This window comes from Trichechus manatus, unplaced genomic scaffold (genome assembly GCF_000243295.1).
Source record: "Trichechus manatus latirostris isolate Lorelei unplaced genomic scaffold, TriManLat1.0 scaffold00109, whole genome shotgun sequence".
Lineage (NCBI taxonomy): Eukaryota > Metazoa > Chordata > Mammalia > Sirenia > Trichechidae > Trichechus > Trichechus manatus.
Genome location: NW_004444045.1, coordinates 2,392,401 through 2,415,222, shown reverse-complemented (window position 1 = coordinate 2,415,222; position 22,822 = coordinate 2,392,401). Strand labels below are relative to the sequence as shown.

The following is a 22,822-nucleotide window of genomic DNA, read 5'->3' as shown; positions in this document are numbered from 1 at the left end:
GATTCCGAATCATAGTGAACCCATGTGACAGAGTGAAACTGCCCCGATAGGGTTTTTACCTGGAGCTTAAGCTTCTGGAGCCATAAATTGGTAGAACATTTAAATGGCAACTTTGAGGAATTGCTGGAAGCTAAGTGTAGACTCATATGAGAGTGAGAAATTCCTTAGGAGCTGCAGTTTTAGAGGGGCCCAAACACCCATAGGTTTTACCTCTAGGAACTGCACCAGGTTCTCATGGTGAAGACCTGAGAAAGAGCCTTTAATGACTCTGGCAGGGAGAGGGGAAGATTAATCACTGTGAAGTAAACTCACAGCCTTCTCTACCACAAAGGCCTGCTATTCAAGGGAAAGGGCATTTTCAGCCTTATCTTAGATGAGGGAAGTTCATTCCTCCCACTCCAGTCCCCTCTAGCCTTCCTGTCTCACCAAAGGGGAAAATAAAAACAGAGGTCAGAGCTTCAAGGGAATAGCTTGGAAACACTGCAGCCAAGGAAGGGAGTAGGGGTCAGGGAGAAAAAAAAAAAAAAAGTTATACCACTGGAAAAACAATTTCAAGGTAAAAGCCAAGACACACAGGTCCACTATCAGACTGAAATTTAATCTTAAAATTATAGACTGCTCTCTTCCCCCATACTTAACTACCACACCAGCAGAGCTCCAGTATAATAACAGTGCCTCACAGATGAAAGACTTGCCAGACGCAGATCTTCTCTGAGGAAGAGTACATCGGAAGCCCCAAAGGCAAAAGGGGAGACAAAAACAAGGACACTGGAGGAATCTCAAGCCTCTGGCACCTATAGCTACAGCAAACATTAAACCCAAACTAACATAACTTTTCTCACTAAAAGCCTACTTACTTTAGCCCTCAGTACCCAGTACAACATGTCCAGATTTCAACAAAATATTATGAGGCATGCCAAAAGGCAAGAAAAAAAAAGTCTGAAGAAACAAAATATCAACGGAGCCAGAATCAGATATGATGCAGATGTTGGAATTATCAACAGGAAATTTAGCATAAATATGATTAATATAAGAGCCCTTGTGGTGCAGTGGTTAAACCACTTGGCTGCTAATCAAAAGGTAGACAGTTCAAATACACCAGCTGCTCCTTGGAAATCCTATGGGGCAGTTCTACTCTGTCCTATAGGGTCCCTATGAGTTGGAATTGACTCAACAGCAGTGGGTTTGGATGGTTTAGATGATTAATATGCTAAAGTCTCTAATAGAAAAAAATAGACAGCATACAAGAGCAAATGGGTAATGTAAACACAGAGATAGAAATTTTAAGAAGAAAACAAAAGGAAATGCTAGATACAAAAAAAAATATTAATAGAAATGAAGAATGGATGAGCTCATCTGTAGGCTCAACATAGCCAAAAAAAATGATATGTCAATAAGAACTTCCCAAACTAAAATGCAAAGAGAAAAAAGAATTTTTTTTAAAAAAAGAACAGAACATCCAAGAACTGTAGGACAATTTCAACAGGTATAACATATACATAATTACAATACCAGTAGGAGAAGAAAGAGAGGATGGAACAGAATAAATATCTGAGGTAATAATAACTTAGAATGTAACAAAATTAATGACAGACACTAAACCACAGACCTGAAAAGCTCAGAGAATACCAAGGCTAAGTAACAAGTATCAAAAAACCACACCAAACTAAAAGCAAAGAGAAAATCTTTAAAGAAACTAGAGGGGAAAAACATCTTACCTATAGAGAGGCAAAGATATTAATTATAGGGAGTTTCTTATTAGAAACCATACAAGCAAGAAGAGAGTAAAGTGTTGAAAGAAAAAAAAAAAAGTAGAATTCTGTATCCATCACAATTATCCTTCAAAATTGGAGGAAAAAAGGGAGAAAAACTGAGGTAATTTGTCACCAGCACACTCTGCATAAATGTTAAAAGCAGTTCTTCAGGTAGACGGAAAATAATATAGGTCAGAAACTTGAAGCTACAGTAAAAAAAGGGGGGAAGTGGGAATGCTGGAGAAGGAATAAATGAAAGTAAGGTAAAATTATTCTTCTTCATAATTTATCTAAAAGATAACATTAATTTAACTTAATAATAGTAACAATGTATTGGGTGATTATAGCATATGGATAAGTGACATGAATAACAGCAATTTAACAAGGGAGGAGAAGAAGGAATTGGGAATACTTTGTTATAAGGCAACTGCACTATATGTTAAGTGGTACAGTATGACATGAAGGTGTACTTAGATTTGTTAAAAGTGTACACTGCAAACTCTAGAGCAACTGCTAATTTTTTTCAAAAGAGGTATTACTGATATGTTAAAAGAGAAGATGAAATGGAATCATATAAAATGCTCAATTAAAAATGGAGAAGGCAGAAAAAGAGGGGAAAGAACAAATGCAAAAAATAGAAAACCATTAGAAATATGGTAGATACTAATCCAACCATATTTTGAATGGTCTAAATAAACCAATTCATAGAGATTGTCAGAGTGAATAAAAAATACAAGACACAACTATATGTTGTTTACAAGAAACCCACTTTAAGTATAGAGACTCAGGTTAAAAATAAAGGGATAGAGGTGGATATACCATGCTAACACTAATCATTAGAAAACTGGCGGAGCTATATTAATTTCAGGCAAAACAGACTTCAGAACAAGGAAAATAATCGGGGATAAAGAGGGGCAATGTGCATAATGATAAAGGAGCCAATTCTCCAAGAAGACATAGCAAGCCTAAATGTATATGCACCTACCAACAGCATCAAAACACACGAGAGAAAAACTTACAGAAAGAATGGAGAAATAAACAAATCCAATATCATTACTGCATACTTCAGCACTCCTCTTTCAGTAATTAATACATCAAGAAGGCAGAAAATAAGTAAGGATATAAATGAACTGAAGAGCACTATCAATCAACTGGATCTAATTGACATTTATAGAATATTCCATCCAACAAGAGCAGAATACACATTATTCTCAAGCTCACATGAAACATTCACCAAAATAGACCACAATGTGGGCCAAAAAATATACATTAACAAATGTAAAAGAATAGAACTCATACAAAGTACGTTTTCAGACCACAGTGGATTTAAACTAGAAATCAGTAATAGAAAGGTGGAAAATCCCCAATATTTGGAAATTAAACAACACATTTCTAAATAACCCACAGGCCGAAGAAGATATTTCAAGAGGTATTTAAAAATGTTTTAAAATAAATGAAAATAAAAAACATCAAACTTCATGAAATGTAGTGAAAGCAGTGATTAAAGGGACATTTATAATACTAGATGCACACATTAGAAAAGAAGAAAGATCTCAAATCAAACATGAATAACCTTCCAGAAAAGAAAGTACCAGGCCCAGGTGGAGTTACTGGTGAATTCTACTATACATTTAAAGAAGAAATAACCCCAGTTCTCCACAACCTTTTCCAAAAAATAGAAGCAGAGGACACACTTTCTAAGTTATCCATGAGGCCAGCACTGCCTAACACCAAAACTTCATTTTCAAAAAGAACATATACAAAAAAATCTGCACCTACCATCATACTTAATGATGGCACACTGAATGCTTTCCCCTTAAGATCGGGGCAATACAAGGATGTCCTGTCTCGCCACTCCTATTCAACATTATATTGGAAGTCCTAGTAGCACAGTAAGCAAAGAAAAAGAAATAAAAGGTATACAGGTTTGAAAGGGAAAAATAAAGTTCTCTTTATTTGCAGGTGACATGATTGTCTATGTGGAAAATCCCAAAGAATGTACAAAAAAAACTCCTGCAACTACTAAGTGAGTATAGTAGAGCTTCAGGATATATATACGAGGGCCAGAAATTCAGCACGTATTCTGAGGGGACACATTCAATCCACAACAAAATCTAACAAAATATATATGAGTGGAAAACCTTAAAACCCTGATGAAAGAAATCAGAGTACCTAAATAAATGAGATATATTTCATGTTCATGGATTGGAAGACTCAATATTGTTAAGAGTATCAGTTTTCCCCAACTTGATCTATAGATTCAATGCAATCCCAATCAAAATCCCAGTGACCTATTTCATAGATAGTGGCAAACTGATCCCAAAGTTTATATGGAAAGTCAAAAGACCTACGTAAGGCTAACACAATACTGAAGAAGACTAGGAAATTTGAGGACTCACAGTACTTGATATCAGGCTTACTATAAAGTACAGTAATTGAGACAGCATGGTATTAGTGAAAGAATAGAGACATAGATCAATGGAACAGAAGAGAGCCTAGAAACTGACCTATACAAATATAGTCAATGGATTTTGACAAAGGCACAAAGACAATTCAGTGGAAAAAGAAAAAGTGTTTTCAACAAATGCTGCTGGAGCAACTGGATGTCCATATACAAAAAAAAACTTAGACGCAGACTTTACACCTTTCACAACAATTTACTCAAAATAGATCATAGACCTAACTGCAAAATACAAAATTATAAAACTTCTAAAAGAAAATCTACAGGACCTCAGACTTGGTGATGAACTTATAGATACAACACCAAAAGCATGATCCATGAAAGAAAAAATTGGTAAGTTTAATTTATTAAAATTAAAAACTTCTATCTGTGAAAGCCATTGTGAAGGGAATGAAAAGATACGCCACACACTGGGACAAAATATTTTTAAAACAAATATCTGTTAAAGGACTTTAATCCAAAATAACATAAGAACTCTTAAAGTTCAACAACAAAATACACACACAATCCAATTTAAAAAAAATAGCCAAAAAATCTGAATGTACCTCATCAAAGATACACAAATAGGAAATATACAAAAAAGATGTTCAGTATCGTATGTCCTGAGGGAAATGCAAGTTAAAACAACAAGATGCCACTACACATCTATTAGAATGGCTAAAGTACAAAAAACGGGCAATACCGATTGCTGGCAAGGATTCAGAGTGACAGGAATTCTCATTCATTGCTGGTGGGAATGCAAAGTGGGACAGACACTTTTGGAGGGCAGTTTGGCATATTCTTACAAAGCCGAACAGTCTTACCATACGAACCAGCAGTCATGCTACTAGGTATTTACCCAATTGATCTGAAAACTTATGTCCACACAAAACCTACTTGTGAATGTTTATAGTGGTATTGTTTATCATTGCCAAACACTGGAAGCAACCAAGACATCCTTCGACAGGCGAATGGATAGATAAACCGCGGGACGTCCATACAGTGGAATGCTATACAGAGATAAAAAGGAATGAGCCATCAGGTCACACAAAGATACAGATAAATCTTAAATGCATATTGCTAAGTGAAAGAACCCAGTCTGAAAGGACTACGTATATATGATTCCATTTATATGACATTCTGGAAAAATCAAACCTATATAGACAGTAAACAGATTAGTCATTTCTAGGGGTTCAGGGTTGAGGAGAGGTGAACAGGCAGAGCACAGAAGATTTTTAGGGCAGTGACATTATTCCATATGATACTGTAATGGCAGATACATGACTCCACACATTTGTCAAAATCCACAGAACTTTACAGAGCAAAGAGTTAACTTTAATAGATACAAATTTAAATAAATTATTTAGGAGTTCATGAAATCCCAGGATGAAATACATGATATAACAAAGGAATCTAAATGTATTACCAAATGTAGGAAACAACCTGACTGAAGAGGGTGGAAGGAAAAAGATGCTGCTGACCTAAATAACCACGGAAATAAGTGGAGTCTGTAAGACCATATATAAGCTCTTTCTCTACGTGATAAAGTTTTTTTCCCACTGGGTTACTGGTTGATAATTCTGAATCCACTATATATGTATACTAGAATTGAACAGCGAAGTAAATAGTTGGCAAATGGTGGGAGGCAGGTTTTCCACTGTTTGAGTGGAGTTACAAATAAGCATAAGGTGAAGCAGGTAAGCTCACCTATGGTGGAAGGGCACTGTAAAAGTTAGATGGCAGAAAGCATGAATATAAAGACGATGATGAATTACAATTTCTTTTCAATTTGATATGTGCCTTCAGTCTCTTTAAATTTACAGCCCACCCCCATCTCTTTTATTTTGTCTTTAAAATTTACTTGATGAAGATTGTTTGTCCTATACAGATCCTCACGGTCTGGATTTTGCTGATTGGATCCTCATAGAATATTTCAACGTATCTTCTTCTCGCCTCTGTGTTACCTGTAAATTGGTAACTGGATCCCAATACTGGATCAGATGCAGACTGAATAATGAGGACAACAATGTCTACTTCATAGAACTGTAGCAGAGACAAAATAAAACAACACATAAAGCATTCTGGGACAAAGTTATTTCTAACAAAAACTCAGCACCTTAAGACACTATATGGAGTTACCAGGGCCTAATCATTAAGGTCCTTAGGAGCATTTTCTTTCAACAATTCAGAAGTTGCCCCGGAGGGGAGAAAGAACTTATAATTTTATTCAACTTCAACAACTTCTTCTAAGACAAATTGGCAGATGAGTTATGCCACCAGCATATTATTACAAAAATTGATATTGGAGATGATCCAGAAAAACATACACAAATTAAATCATAAAAAAGAGGCTCCTCCTTTCTGTCAATGTCTTGCTTAGCTTGTGCTCTAAAAAGGACTCCTATTGTCATTTTGATGCAAAGTTTATCAACGTCCCTAAGAGAAGCCACTATTATCTACTACCTAGACTACTGCAGTCATCTCCTCACCTGTCACCACACATCACTCTGACCTTCTGTAGCAGAGCCTTGCATGAAGCACCTGGTACTCAAAAGGAATAATCGATGAAGGCTTAAGGAACGGACTACTTACAAAGGTGTGGACACAAACAAGGAAAAATCAACAGAGGGTGACACAACACCACAGAGTGAGCACTAGTAGATCATTACTATCAACTGGAGGCCTGGAGGCCCAAGGGCTGGAGAAGTCACTGCCTGACAAGAACAACAGCTAGAGGAGAGGGCCTCTCTACAGGAGTTGTGAACTAGCATGAACGGAGCTAGGAAATAAGTACCCTGACTTTACTTTCTTCCTGTCTTCCAGTCTCTGATGTCTCCCTTTAGCCCAATCCAAGGAGACATCAGAGGCAAGGGAGCCTGGATGATGCAACTTTCAAAAGTCAAGCTAACCAGGATACAAAGCAGAGCAGAGAAAGGCAGAAGTGGACCTGAAAGGGCAAACAGAGAATATCCAGCACACCTTTTAAAAATCCATTTTCCATAGAACTCTAAGAGTGTCTTTTAAATTATAAATTTTGAATGTCATCAAATGCAGTTTTCTGTTTTGACCCATTCAATATGCCCTAAAATATGGAAATATCAAACAAACATAAAAGATGAAAACGTATAGAAAAGTAAACAACTTCTCGGCTCAGAAGCAGAGCACAAATGCAAAGTTATGAGGGGGCTGAAACACAGGTCTACTGAAGCCCTGGCCTAGAAGTATTCAGAAGGGACTGGAAGATACGGGATTGAAAGTACTCTGTGCAAGAATGAGAACTGGACAAGGCTTGGTGCTGAATTTCAATGGCTGGAATAATGATCTTCAGTTCATAACAAAAAACCCGTTACTGTCAAGTCGATTCTGACTAAGAAGGTGGGCCACAAAAAACTGTTCCTAACCCAAGGTCCAAGGATCATGTGTTATCAGTAACAGAGGGTCTAGGGAGAAAGTAGAACAAAGATGCACTGCCTTTTCAAAACCAAGACTGAAGTCAAGCCCCCACTGGCATAAGGACAGGAATCGAGATATCCTTAATATCACAAAATCAGTAGGAAAAAAACAAAAAACAATAACCCAACAGAAAAAGTAACACAGATTCCAAACCAAAAACCAAACCCACTGCTGTCAAGTCGATTCCGACTCACAGTGACCCTGTAGGACAGAGTAGAACTGCTCCATAGGGTTTCCAAGGAATGGCTGGTGGATTCGAACTGCCAACCTTTTGGTTAGCAGCCAAGCTCTTAACCACTGCACAAAAATCACAGATGAACAAACACAAATGGCCTATAAATACATGAAAAGATACTCAGTCTCACTAGAAATCTCAGGGATCCAAACTAAAACAATCAGGAGATACTCTTTCATACCCATTACATTGGCAAAATGTTTTAGGTCTGGCAATATCACTGCTGATGGGAGTATAAATGGCTTCTGCCAAACCGTAGACATATAGTTTTCTCACTTTGGAGAGCAATTTGAGTACATCCAATAAAGCTCAATGTCTGCATCCCTTCCATGCAACAACTCCACTCCTGAGCATGTACCCTAGAGAAACTGTAGCTCCTGTGCACAGGAGATATGTGCAATGATATTTAAAGCATTATTAGTTACAGAAAAAAAATACTGAAAGAATCTAAATGTCCATCAACAGGCTAGTATATAAATGCTGATGTTTCACATAATGTAATTCTACTCAGCAGTTAAAACAATGAGCTATACAGCTCTTTGTACCAACATGTATGAATCTCAAACATATAAGGTTGAGTAGAAAGAGCAAATTGCAGAATGATATGTACATTGCATACAAATTGCAGAAAGTATGATATCATTTATATAAATTTTAAAAACATGAAAAAATTATCATTTTACCTTTCATATCTTATATACACATATATATATCCAAACCAAAACCAAACCTGATGCCATGGAGTCAATTTTGACTCATGCTGACCCTATGTGTTACAGAATAGAATGCTCCATAGGATTTTCTTGGCGGTAATTTTTATGAAAGCAGATCGCCAGGCCTTTCTTTCAAGGTGCCACTGGGTGGGTTCAAACTGCCGACCTTTAGATTAGCAGCCAAGCGCAAACCATCTATGCCACCTGTGTATATATATTTTTGTTGTTATTGTTGGGTGCCGTCAAGTTATAGCAACCTTAAGTATAACCGAACAAAACATTGCCTGGTCCTGTGCCATCCTCACAGTTGTTGCTATATTTGAGTCCATTGTTGCAGCTACTATGTCAATCCATCTCATTGAGGGTCTTCCTCTTTTTTGCTGACCCTCCACTTTACCAAGCATGACGTCCTTCTCTAGGGACTGATCCCTCCTGATAACATGTCCAAAGTACGTGAGGTGAAGTCTCGCCATCCTTGCTTCTAAGGAGTATTCTGGCTATACTTCTTCCAAGATAGATTTGTTCATTCTTCTGGCAGTCCACTGTATATTCAATATTCTTCTCCAACACCCTAATTCAGATGCATGACTTCTTCTTTGTCTTCCTTTTTCATTGTCCAGCTTTCACATGCATATGAGGTGACTGAAAATACCATGGATTGGGTCAGGTGCACCTTAGTCATCGAAGTGACATCTTTGCTTTTTAACATTTTAAGGAGGTCTTTTGCAGCAGATTTTCCAATGCAATACATTGTTTCATTCTATGATTGCTATTTCCATGGACATTGATAATGGATCCAAGTACACTGAAATCCTTGACAACTTCAGTCTTTTCTCCATTTATCATGATATTGCTTATTTGTCCAGTTGTGAGGATTTTTGTTTTACGTTGAGGGGTAATCCATACTGAAGGCTGTGGTCTTTGATATTCATCAGTAAGTGCTTCAAGTCCTCTTCGATTTCAGCAAGCAAGGTTGTGACATTTGTATACTGCAGGTTGTTAATGAGTCTTCCCTCAATCCTGATGCCGCATTCTTCTTCACATAGTCCAGCTTCTCAGATTATTTGCTCAGCATACAGATTGAGTAAGTATGGTGAAAGGATACAACCCTGATGCACACCTTTTTTAAACCAGTATATATGTATGAGAGAGAGAGATCAACCTCCTCTAAAGAAGAAGGGAAAGGAATATGATAGGATTAAGGAGAGGCTTCAAATATATCTGTAATTGTTTCTTAGCAAATATTTGAAGCACAGATGGTAAAATGCTTGGATTTGATAAAGCTAGGTATTAGGAACAAAGGTGTTTATTATATTACTCACTATGCTTTATTATGCAATAATGTTTTAAATTATTATAATTAAAGCAATGTATGCACATGGAGTAAAAAGACTTTAAAAAGTAATAAAGGGTACCATATAAAAATGTAACATGCCCAAATCTATCTCCACCATTCCAGGCCCACTTACTGAAAGTAATCATTTCATTTTCAGCCAAATATGTTTTAGTTCTTCTATAGTTATCAATGAGTCTAAAACTTATACCTCTAGTCCTCATTTTATTAATTTTAAGCAAAATCTATTAATTTCTTTCTAGAAATGATGAAGGTAGTAGCTCCCTTACACTACCCTCTCTCCCCTATTTGCTAGTTATCATTCGGTTACCATTTGCAATTTTAAGTGATGTTACTTTTACAAGATATTCGCTAACTATGATGACCCACTGCCCCTACACCCCTACTCTAAATATATTTGCACTTTTTTTTTTTACAATAATGATGTGATTTGGGAAGGGAAGGTCACAGTCACATTTTAAAAATACAAATCCATAAACCGGATTGTTAGTCAATGACTTCCATTAAAATAAAATTCAAACTCCTTGGTTTTCAGGCATTGCATAATTTTTCCTGTGCCTTTACTTTCCTCTCCAATGCTAATTTGCTCCATTTTTCCCCTTTCTCACTAAACGAGAACCACAATACTCTTATTTTAGTTCTTGGAACGTACAACCTCTTCCTGCCGAGGGGTCTTCTCATATGTTCTTACTTCTCTCTAGAACACTTCCCTTCCTTACCACTCCTTTAACCGACCCTCTCTGCCTGACTAATGCCTGCTTTTTTCCTCAAGTGTTACTTTAGGAGACTCTTCCTCAAGGAAGTTGCCCCCAACCTCTCAGACTAGGTGAGTCTCATTGTTTTAAGCCTCACAGCACTAGGCATTTTTTTTTTCATATCACTTTTACAACTCTAGATATACAAGCAGTCCCTGGATTATGAATGAGTTCTGTTCCTAAGTCTGTCTTTAAGTTGAATTTGTATGTAAGTCAGAACAGTTAGGTACGATTTGTATCTAATGTCAGTTAGTCAAATGTTTGTCTTAGCCGGACTTACTGGCCTGACAGAGACTGGAAAAACCCGGGAGTATGGCCCCTGGACACCCTTTTAGCTCAGTAATGAAGTCACTCCTGAGGTTTACCCTTCCTTCAAAGATTAGACAGGCCCATAAAACAAAATGAGACTAAAGAGGCACACCAACCCAGCGGCAAGGACTAGATGGCAGAAGGGAACAGGAAAGCTGGTAACAGGGAACCCAAGGTCGAGAAGGGAGAGTGTTGACATGTCGTGGGGTTGTTAGCCAATGTCATAAAACAATTATGTGTACTGTTTATTGAGAAGCTAGTTTGTTCTGTAAACCTTCATCTAAGGTACAATGAAAAAAGTTTGTCTTAGTATATAATATATAGTATAACTTTCTATGCATAAAAACATCAACAAAACACCTCCAGACACACTAAATCTCTTTAACATACTAATACAGTAATAATAATAATGTTTTGATGTGCATCGCAAAGTAGTGCCTGTTTGTTATTACGAACCATTGTATATACCTCGAATTTTTAACATAATAGGCTTTATGGGGGTTGGTTCGTAACTATGGGTTCTACATTAGCCTAGTCGGAAATTTGTAACCCCAGGGACTGTCTGTAACAAAAAACTTGCCATTCCATTTATAAGTGTACAATCAATGACATCAATTATATTCACAATTATATTCACAACCACCACCACAATCCACTTCCAAAACTTTTTCTTCACCCAAAAGAAACTCTGTGTCCATTAATAATTCACCCTTCCTCTCTCCCCAGTCCCTGTTAACCACTGATCTACTTTAGTCTCTCTGTAGTTTCCTACTCTAGATACTTTACTATAAACGAGATCAAACAATATTTGTCCTTTTGTGTCTGATTTATTTCACTTAGTGCAATGTTTTCAAGGTTCATCTATGTTACAGCACGTGTCAGAACTTCTTTTTATAACTCAATAATTCCCTTGTAGGTATCGTAACTACTGTTACGGAAAGACTTACTTCTGATACCTGGCTATTCGTTTTCTGCCTTTTTTTTTGGTCCCTTATTTCTTCCCATATCGGCTTCTTTTGTTTTTTAAGTTGATTCTTTTATAGTGACCCATTTTGATTCTCTTTTCATGTCCTTTTGTGTAAATTTTAAGGTGTTTTCCTTGTGGTTCCCATGGGGATTACACTTAATATCCTAAATTTATAAAAATCGAGTTTGATTTGATACCAACTTAATGTCAGTAGCATGTTCATTAGTATCAGAAATTGGGAAGGGAAGGGAAGACAGGCAGGGATGCCTTCCTGAGGTGAATGATATGCTTGCGCACTTACGACCCACAGTATCTATCCCTCCTCTGCTGTCTTTCTGTTCCTCATCTGTACTGAGCACTTGGCAATTAACAAATGCCGCCTGGGGACCTGTCCTGTCCAGTTGTATAGCTCCTGAACTGTGTAGGACTTCTCTCTACATCAGCACCAGGAAGTCCTGAGGAGCAGAGACAATGATCTACAGATACTTATGTCTCCTACTTTCCAGCAGGAAATATTTATGAAATGAAGACATAGCTGAGGTTGCATATCAAGGAGAGGAGGAAGTGGCACCTTTTGGCAGATTTTCTCCTCAAGGCAGATTACCTGCTCCTGCACAACTGAAAGGAGACTGCCTGGTGGGAAGTCTGTCTTACTCCTCCTTCACAAGAGATCGAGTAACAGTCCAAGTCCATGATGTTTAAGAAAGGCACGAGAAATTAGGAGACAGTTTAGAGGACAGCTGTCATGAAGATAAAGAGTTGAGAAAATAAGACGTAAGGAGACAGAAGAGAAATATTGGGATTATGCAAGAGGCCTGACAATAGGAACCTGAGTAAAGTGTGACAAGTAGGTGATTTGGGGACATAGGTGGGGTGATTATTTATAACAGAGCTTCTCAACCTTTGTCTGTGGCTGGGTACTCTTAGGAAAAGACCACGTTTAAATGGCGCACAAGGGTAATCAAGCAAGGCTTCTCAAGACTGGAGTCTGTCCTCAGGCTTTGACAATCCTAAGCCCCACCCTGCCAGCCCAAGGACTGAGGCATCAATAGTTTCGCATACATTAATCCATCCCTGACTTTGGAGGAGAAGGGGATCACTCACCTGTTGGGAAACTGAGGTAGGGGGCAGGGACTGTCTGTATTTTAGTCAGAGTAAGAAGTGGGATCAAAACAACAAATGAAAGATTAAAATAAGAGGGAGAAATGCTTGATTGTTGGATTTGAAAATAACAGATTGTTTTGTCAAAGAACATGCGGGTGTGTGTGTGTGCGTGCAGCACATGTCCCAAAAGTCTGTGTGTGATTTAAGCTTCACAAACTTCAGAAAAATAAGTGCTACAAACTTACCTGTGGTCATGGATTGAATTGTGTCCCCCCAAAAATATGTAGATCAATTTGGCTAGGCCATGATTCCCAGTATTGTGTGACTATCCACCGTTTTGCCATCTGATGATTTTCCTATGTATTGTGAATCCTATCACTATGATGTTAATGAGATGGATAAGTGGCCATATTGATAAGATCTATAAGATTAGATTGGTGTCTTAAGCCAATCTCTTTTGAGATATAAAAGAGAGAAGCAAGCAGAGAGACAGAGGGGACCTCATACTACCAAGAAAGCAATGCCAGGAGCAGCGCATGTCCTTTGGACCTGAGGTTCCTGTGCAGAGAAGCTCCTAGACCATACGAAGATTAATGACAAAGACCTTCCTCCAGAGGCGACAGAGAGAGAAAGTCTTCCCCAGGAGCTGGCGCCCTGAATTTGGACTTCTGGCCTACTAGACTGTGATAGAATAAGGTTCTGTTTGTTAAAGCCATCCACTTGTAGTATTTCTGTTATAGCAGCACTAGACGACTAAGTCACCTGCCAAATCACTAGAAGGCTTAATTATTTACATTTATTGTATACTTTAGTTTTGTGAATGTTGAATAATGAATTATTAATTTTAATTATTTGAGTCAGCCCCTCTGATTGAAGATGGCAAAGGCTAACTGAAATGAAAAATTAAACAAACAAAATTTACTTTTCAACATTCACAAAACTAAATAAGTATAGAAGAACTTTAAGTCCTACATCTGGGGTGGTGGAAGGCAAAAACATTCTATAGGAAATGATTTGAGTCTATATGTGATCCTTAGAGTATAAATGTCTGGGAACAAGAAAAAATTCCAGGCAGTACTTCAGACTTTGAAGGCAGTGAAATTGATGAGGTCCACATCCCCAAACAGTAAAGCAGACTCAGGTAGTATCTGGGTTACAGATGGAATAAACAGAAAAAAATTCACTAAGGTAAACATAAGGCATGATAAAAGGGTGGAGTTTGATAATGGGATGATATGGTAGGGCTGGGCAGGATGGTGGGGGAGGGGCTGTAGGCTCAGCTTCATGGAGTCCCCTCCCCCACCATCATAAACCCTTTGTGATTTCAAAACTTTGTGATGCAGGCCTGGGACCTCACAGTCCCAACTGAGCTCCCTCAGTGCTCAGTTGCCTGAGGTAGCCGTGCATTTCAGAATAACAGAGACTGTTCTCTCATTTCTGAATAGCTATCCTGAGCCATTGCTGAACTTCGGCTCAACTTTCTTGGATAGTGACCCCACCTTCACCTTCCTGTGTGGGCTGCGGTTGTTCTTTCTGTTCCTGTGCTACCTAGTGTGGAATCCATATTTACCAACCTGGCAGAACACAAAGGCATCAGAAAGGTAAGGAACCCGGAGCTGAGCTCCCAACAAAGATTCTCTGTTGTTTTCCATTTTTATTCCCACTTTTCTAAATCAAATATGTTGGCACACACAGACACCTTTGGTGGGAACTCTGAAGAGAGGATAGATCACCATGCTGCTAGGGGAAGAAGTCAGGCAGGGGTAGCGGTTCATGGACTAATGTTTCCATCTGAAGCTCACAGGCCACCTGGGTGTTGTGGAGGGTTCCTGGATAAAATCTCAAACACAGTGATTCTATGGTCCTGGATTAGGTTATTCAGAGAGTTTGGGATCCCTGCAGCAGAAGAGCGTCCCAACACTTACTCATCAGTCACATTCCCATATCAGGTGTCACTTGACCAAGCCTTCCTTGGTGCTGGGTAGTCACATTTCCATATCAGGTGTCACTTGACCAAGCACCAAGCCTTCCTTGGTGTTGAGTTGATCAGTAGAGCAGCGCTGAGACTCTGAGAGCCTCTGAGCAGAGGCTGTATAGCCTGAGCTCTGATCTGCGATACAGGGTCCTTTCTGACGGAGCATAGATGTGACTGTTGGTCCCTGAGCAGATAAGGGCTACTGACTGGGAATGTCCAGTGTGGTTCTCATAGACATCAATATTTTACCACCTTTAAAAATGAATGAAAGGAAGGAACGAGAAGTTCTATTTATTAAACTATTGTTAACTGCCGTAGGGTTGGCTCCGACTCACGGCAACCTCACATATAACAGAATGAAACAATGCCTGGTTCTGCACCACCCTCAGTCGCTGGTATGTTTGAGCCCACTGTTGCAGCTATTGTGTCATTCCATCTCACAGAAGGATTCCCTTGTTTTTGCTGACTCTATTAATTAAAACAGTCATGTTATTCATGGATAACGAATGTCCCCAGCTTCCTAGAGAAAGGAGTGTGAACTGAGTGCCAGCCCCTCCTTAGAGAAAGGAGTGAGAACTGAGTGCCAGCCCCTCCTTGTGTTCTTTTTTCCACTCAGTGTAAGGGCAGAGCCAAGAGGAGGAGGACAGGTGGAACATTTCAAGGTAAGGTTCTACCTATTCCTCCTGGGCTCCCCAAGGCTGACTCTTCCTCTTCCTTCCATGAGGTCCCAGGTCCACGATCTCTGAGGATGTCAGTTGCTAGATACAGTCTCTCTCAGAAACAGAGCCCTCAAAGAAGAGGCTTATAGGAAGGCAGCTAGAACCTGAGATACCCTGCTCTCTCTATCCATGGGCATGAATGAGTGATGGATGTGGGCAATAGGTATAGCCTAATAGGTGGATGTGTGAGGTACTGAGGAAAGACAACTGGTTGGTTTGGAGTCAGACTTCTGTTTCCTGACTTTGGACAACTAGTTTAACTCCCTGAATGCTGACATTACTCTTTGAGATCACCACCAGTCTCTGTCACTGAAAGGTTGCTCTTGAGTATCACACAGAATAATATACATAGAACTACTTTATAAATGATGAAGCAACATACACACAGGTGCCTTGTTAAGATTATCACTGATGATTTATTTGAACTGTCTACTGATTCTTGAAGTTTGAATTGAGAATCTAATATCCCAAGGATCTTCCATAAAGGGACTCCTTGTTCGATGCCTATGCTTCTACCTTCAGCCACATATGACCTTCTCTCCTGATTTCCCAGGTTGGAGAGCTCACGAGAGAGAAGCAGAGGAGACAGGAAAGCTGCTTTCTGTTCTGAAAAGGTAATTCATCTTTCCCCTACCCCCCTAGTCCCTCTTTTAGCATGGTCTATGAAATCCTAGGAGTCCCCGGGTGGTGGAAACAGTTAACACGCTTGGTTGCTAACTGAAAGGCTGGAGTTTCAAGTCTACCCAAAGGCACCTTGGAAAAAAGCCCTGGCAATCTACTTCAGAAAAATTAGACATTGAAAACCCCGTGGAACACAGCTCTACTCTGACACATGTGGGGTCACCATGAGTCCAGAATCGACTTGACAGAAACTAGTTTTTGGTTTGCAATTCCAGGGCCTCAGTGTAGCCTGTTATGTCATAGGAGGGGTAGCCATAGCAACTGGAAGGTGAATGAAGGCCTTGGGGAGACAGATGTAGGGTGGGTGCACTGTGACGTCACAGATGTGGGGGGATGAGAAGGGGCTATAGGCTTCAGGTGGCCCCACCCCTGCCAGGGCAGCAGGCCCTGCTATTCTTGTACTGGTCCTGGCTGCAGCTTTGTGCCTCCTATCTCGGCGGCCCCCTGGGCCAGTGTCATGATACCCTCCACTTTCATCACATGTTATGTCCAGATCCCTCCTGTGAGGTGTGTAATAGAGCAACTGCTGCGGTCAGTCGGCTGCTGTTTGGGGAGCCCGTGGAAGACGCTGCTCCCTGTGTGTCTCCTGTGGCTTCCACAGCGTCTGTGACTGAGTCATCTTGCACTCTGGCCCTCTGAGCACAGCTTCCAGAAGACCCAATACCAGCCTCCCTGCCTGAGCCCTCTACCTCTCTCCTCCATCCTCTCACCTGACCTGATAACCCTCTTAGTTGATTTTATTTCACCCTCACCAATGGGTGACTTTCTGCCACCAGAGCCTATTTCCCCCTTGGATTCCACATTCGCAATGGACCGTTTTCCACCCCAACCTCTTGCTTTCTCCCCATTCTCACTACATCACACTCAGAAAATGGAACATGTTCTACAGTCAGATCCCGCTTTGTCTCTGAACATCGTCTTCTCACTTGACCCTACCCTGTCTCAAGGTATGAACCCCTCGCCATATCTGTCCCATGCAATGAATCTCACTGATTCATTTGCTTGTCATTGCACACCGCCAACCCTATCTGCCTCACCACCAGCAGACTGCACTTGAACTATGACTCAGTCTCAACTGATATCAATCTCACTAAAGCCTGTCCCTGAGAGCCAACAGTCACAAGCACAAACCATTCTAGCACGTCCATTTCAGAATTCTCCTGGTGGCCAGCTCATGCCAAGGACTGGTTCCCGTCTACCTTGACACAGTGTGATTTCAACCAAGAGCTTCTTGCTCTCTACCCTTCAGAGATCTCCTTTGGGGTAAACCTTGCAACCAACACTGTAGAGGCTGGTAACCTCTTCCTTCTCAGTCCTGATGTCCTGGCTTTCCTGGAGAGAGAGGTAAAAACGAGAGGAGATTTCCTGATGTTGAGGGAAAAAGAAATGAAAAAGGAAACATTTCCAGACCAACTTCGGCCAGACTACCAACTAAATTCCTTGGGGAAAATGTTCACATCAATTTCTGAAAAACATGACTCAGCAGCCTCTGTACCCTTCTGGGATATGGAAGCCAAACCAAAGAAACTTCACATTCATCAGGAGTCCCCGTATCCTAAAACCTTTAGGGACCATGTACGTCAGCAACACATCCAGCTCTTCTGGGGTCTCTCCTCTCTGCACATGAGTCCCTGGTGTCTACTAACTTGGTCTCAGCTGGCTGTTCCTCAGCCTTCATCTTTTTCAACAGAATTCAAATGTCCACCGAGTCCAAATGCAAAATAAAGAATCCCCATTACTTTCTCATCCCCTACCTCTGTCCTTGCCTGAGATTCAGCCTCAAACTTTGTCTCAGACTTTGCCCCAGTCCCAGCATCTACATCTCACTCAGGTACAGCTCCAGGCTACCTTCAATCCCAGCTCCAAATCCTACCACCTTCTCCACCCCGGATTAGGACCTATGGAGTGTTTTTCCACAGACCCCAGAATGAGGCACAGTCTCTTATCCAAGATGAAATTCACCACCTGGAGTGGCATGTGCTGCAGAAGCTACTGGAAGGTTTGTGGGGTGTACCCTCTGTTGTCCAAAGATCTCAGGAAGCCTTTTGTCCTCCAGCTTCTAACCTTCCTCAGCACCACCAGCCTTACTAGGCCCATGCTCTAGTCTCTATCATTCCTGAAAATTTTCCTCTCAGCATTGAGTTCCAGAAAGTATTAGAACACCACCTTCGAAAGAGTCTCATCCAACACCAGTGAGGCCTGCCCCACAGGATCCATGAGTCTCTGTCACTGATGTAGCCTCCAGATGAATTTCCAGAGATATCTGAATATGGACTCTCATGGATCTCTGGATTTGAGTCAGAGCAGCAGGGATCTAAAGGGTGATGGACTGAGCCACCGCAGAAGCGTCTATGAAAGGAGCCTAGAAATGCTTCACCTAGAGAAGGACATCAGGAAGGATCAGGGACACAGCCTAGAGAATGTCCCAAAAGATCATCTGTCAAAAGACCTAAAAAGCTCTTCAGTTAGGGTTCTGGGGTCTGACTCTGAAAAAGATCCAAAAAGCCACAGGGTAAGTCTGTCAGGGAATAATTAAAGAGCCTCAGTGGTGAACCTAGGTCAGAAACAACTGGAAAATGCCTTCAAAACACATTTGAGTAATAAGCTTGGGCAAATCAAGGAGGGTAGGATGACTGAGGTTGTGGATAGTTCATGGCATGCTGTCAAAAAGACACTGCCTCTTCCTGAGAAATCCCACACCCAAATGAAACAGAAATTTGGCACCTCTGGTACATAGGGACTACTGCCTGAATACTTCTCAGGAGTTTCTATTTATTGATTCCAGCACAAAACAGAGGTTGGAAGGCCATATTAAAAGTTTTCATACAAGGATGATATGAGGCCTTCCCTGCAAAGTCGTAGAATCCATACAAATCTTTAAATTGACAGAGTGCCCATGTTTTCCCTTTTCCTATTCCAACTTGCCCTCATCAATCATCCTTATATCTGGGATAAACTCCAAAATTGAGGTTTCTAAGCCTCTTGGAGAAAGCGTTCAAACGTTTTGAAGAGACATGATAACAAATTCAGTCCCTATCATGGATTGTTCTCGACCCGCCGTCTCACCTGTGGCAAGGAAGGGCAGGGGCCTGAGACAATCACCCCCTAATATTGATCATGAGCTTACAGAGGACTTCCAGATAATTAAAGATGGCAGAAAGACTTCTGTGTCTCTGAAACACAGAAACACAGACAAAACAAGTCAGAGTAAGACTGTAGTACCCAACAGACACAGCCAGAGTTGCCCACAAGTCAAACTGGGACTGGACACACACCAAGGGACAAGAGCACAAGTTCCAGAGATACAGCGGGAATGCTTCGGGGCAAAGGGATGATAGACAGGAATTTACAACATTTTCCCATGGCCAGCGTGTCCAGGGAGATAGATATTCAAGGCCAAGGAACACATTGCTCTTCAATCACAACCTGCCAACACCATAAGAACCAGAAAGCTAGGAAACTCCCAAAGGAAAAGTGTGATTTCAAGTAAAGTAGAAACTAACCTGATGACTAAAAATCCCTGAATGCCAAGAGTATCAGTTCTTCAAGATCATGATCCATCACACATTAAAGGACAGCTGGTTAATGAATTAAAGTCTCAGTTGTAGGCCAGGCAGTATAGCCAGGCTCAGGGCTCCTCCACTGACATGTCTCTTGCCTCACCTAGCTTGGTTCCCACTGACTCACTGTGGAATGACTCACTCACGCATACCCAGAAGGTCCCCAGTGGGTACACAGCAACTCCCCAGGTACTGTCTGTCCACATGGAGGACAGAGGGATCAGCATGGAGCAGCAACAGGAGTGCAGGGTCTGTAAGCACGTCTTAGGGAAGTGCCAGGATAAGAATTTCCCACCAACTGCAAAGAGAATGAACCCTCAAGTACCCAAAGCAGAAGAGCTGGGGGGGAGAAGATACAGGGTTGGGGACATCTCAAACCAGAAGGAAGAGCTACCATGCTCATAACAAGAAATTCAAGGAGACCTTTGGGAGCAGGTCCTCCCAGTCCCTGTCGTAGAAGGGACAGTGCCCTCCTGAAAGTAATTTCAGAAAAAAGATGAAGTACTTTTTGTGATGGCTTCATCCTAGGATGGAATGCAAAGGGCAGGAAAGTTCCCTGGAAACAGGCAGCTCCATACCACCCTCTATGCAGAGTGGAGGCCAAGGCAGAAGTAGAGTTGTTCCTACTGGGACCACTGAAGGTCAGAAACTCATGACAGATGGGAAGTTCCTAAAAGAGAAACTGGGGCGTAGGCATGGATAGATACCACCTGCCTCTAAGAGCCCCTTCACACCCGTATGAAATTGGGGAAACTCAGCACAAGGTGAAAGTGAGGTCCCAGGCAGGGCCTGTCCAAGGGCCTCCTTTTAACTCCAGGGCTCCTTCCTATAAAGCCAAGAAGCTGTGTCTGCTGGCTGGAGTTATCCTACAAGTGGTAGACTGACCAGGGAGAGGGACAGACAGACACCTCCAGAAAATGAAAGGATTCAAGGGCCAGGTATCTTCTCAGAGGCAGCCCCCATAACCGCCACCCCACCACCTAGCCGCGGAGGTTTACATCTTATCCAGGCCCCACCAGCATGAGTCCAGCTGCCAGGTACCTCAGGCCACATCCCCATTGCTCAAGGCACTGTGTTCAGAGATCTGCTCTTCCCTTCAGAGAGAAAATGCTACCCCAGCACTGCCCAGGAGGAAAATGTCCCTCCAAAAAATCATTCATTCCTTGTTGAGAATATTGGTCCTCCTCAACAAATGTTTCTTCTGAGAGTGGTGTTTTCCATGTGTACTGTGTTTGGGGCCTGGGTTTTGGGTATCCTAGGATGTGTGCTTAGGGAAAGGAAGGCGTTAGTTCAGCTCCTACTGATTGCCTCCTTTGGCTTCTAAGAGGTGACCAGTCCCCTAGAGCTCTCGGTGAGGAATAGAAATCACCCCCTCCCAAAATCCCCTTCCCTCGTTAATGAAGCTTGAGATGGGTTCTGGTTCCCACTTCTTATCTTCTCCTTAATGAAAAATGCATCTGCCGCTGATCTGTTTTCTACTGCTCTAAAGGATATGAAACAAGAAAGGGGAGGGTACAGGCTTAATCACATTTTTTAGAAAAAGTTTTCTATAACTATAGGATTACACAGGTGGGTGGACCTTGAGTGGGGGTGCTGACGGGTTACTGCTGCAGTGGATACTGGACAAGTTAAGGTAGGTCCTAAGGAACAGGGTAAATGCTGCTTAAGAATCTGTCATGTGGGGCATGTTAATGTTCAGGAAAGCACACTTGAACTTGACATTGAGGTTTTCTGACTGGAAAGGTATCCTGGGGAAATGGTTCCCTTCCCAGGGTATGTCTTCAGCCTGCCTGGATTGGTGGCATTTTTGTAGGGCAAAGGGATCACCCACCTGTCAATGGTAAGAATGTTGGCTAGGCAGCCACCCAGCTCCCAGGGGAAAATAAAGCACAGAAAATGAGGAAAAGATTGAGTTAGAGTGGGAAAGGAAGAAAATGAAGAAGGGAAAGAATGACCTTTTTGAAGGAACGAAGGTTTATGCCCCCATCATCCCTATATCATGACTCTGTCCTGCTTCCCCTTTCCCCAGTCTGACCAGGCACCAATTCCTTGAGGATGAGCAGGGCACTGCAGAACATACTGATGCTATTTTTGCAGAAATGTACACAGGACTATCTTTGAGTATTAGGGAAGGTGATCTTGGTGCCTTCCTTCCATCCATGCTAGATGACAGTGTACAAGATCTTATCCTTAGTGTGTACACGGTTCGCTCATCAGGATGGACGTGCCACCTTGTGATCTTCATGGGCATGGTGGAACCATGATAGATCTCCTCCAGGACACCCAAAGCTCATGCAGTACAGGGTAGTCCTAGATCATGCACCAGGGTTATAGGTGTTTGGGGGCTCACCATAGACTTCCATGGAATGTCTTTTTATCAAGACTATGCACATACCCACCCTTAAAATAGCCATCAGGAAAATTCAAATTAAAACCACAATGAGACAGTACTTCACACCCACTAGGATGGTTAGAATGCAGCCCTGGTGGTACAACGTACAACAGTTAAGCGCTTTGGCTACTAACCGAAAAGCTGGTAGTATGAACCCGCCCAGCAGCTCCGCAGGAGAAAGACCTGGTGATCTGTTCCTGTAAAGATTACAGCCTAAAAAACCCCATGGAGCAGTTCTACTTTGTCACAAGGGGTTGCTAACGGCACCTAACAACAACAGGATGGCTAGAATAAAAAAGCAGTAAGTGTTGGCAATGAAGGTCATGGAAGCTCCATAGACACATCCAAACTCCCTGAGGGACTGAATTGCTGGGCAGAGGGCTGTGGGGACCATGGTCTCGGGGAACATCT

At 41.3% G+C, this 22,822-nt stretch overlaps 1 protein-coding gene and 1 pseudogene across 1 annotated transcript; both read left to right on the top strand.

Annotated features, from left to right (window-relative positions):
* Positions 1 to 17,607, top strand: part of LOC101345733 (putative spermatogenesis-associated protein 31D4) — a 71,186-nt pseudogene extending 53,579 nt beyond the window's left edge.
* Positions 17,608 to 17,908: 301 nt separating this feature from the next.
* LOC105755993 (spermatogenesis-associated protein 31D1-like) lies at positions 17,909 to 19,299 on the top strand. Its single transcript, XM_023737872.1, is given in 4 exon segments — positions 17,909 to 18,034; positions 18,386 to 18,651; positions 18,758 to 18,979; positions 19,197 to 19,299. Coding segments are annotated over 4 exon segments (717 nt in total).
* Positions 19,300 to 22,822: the final 3,523 nt, after the last annotated feature.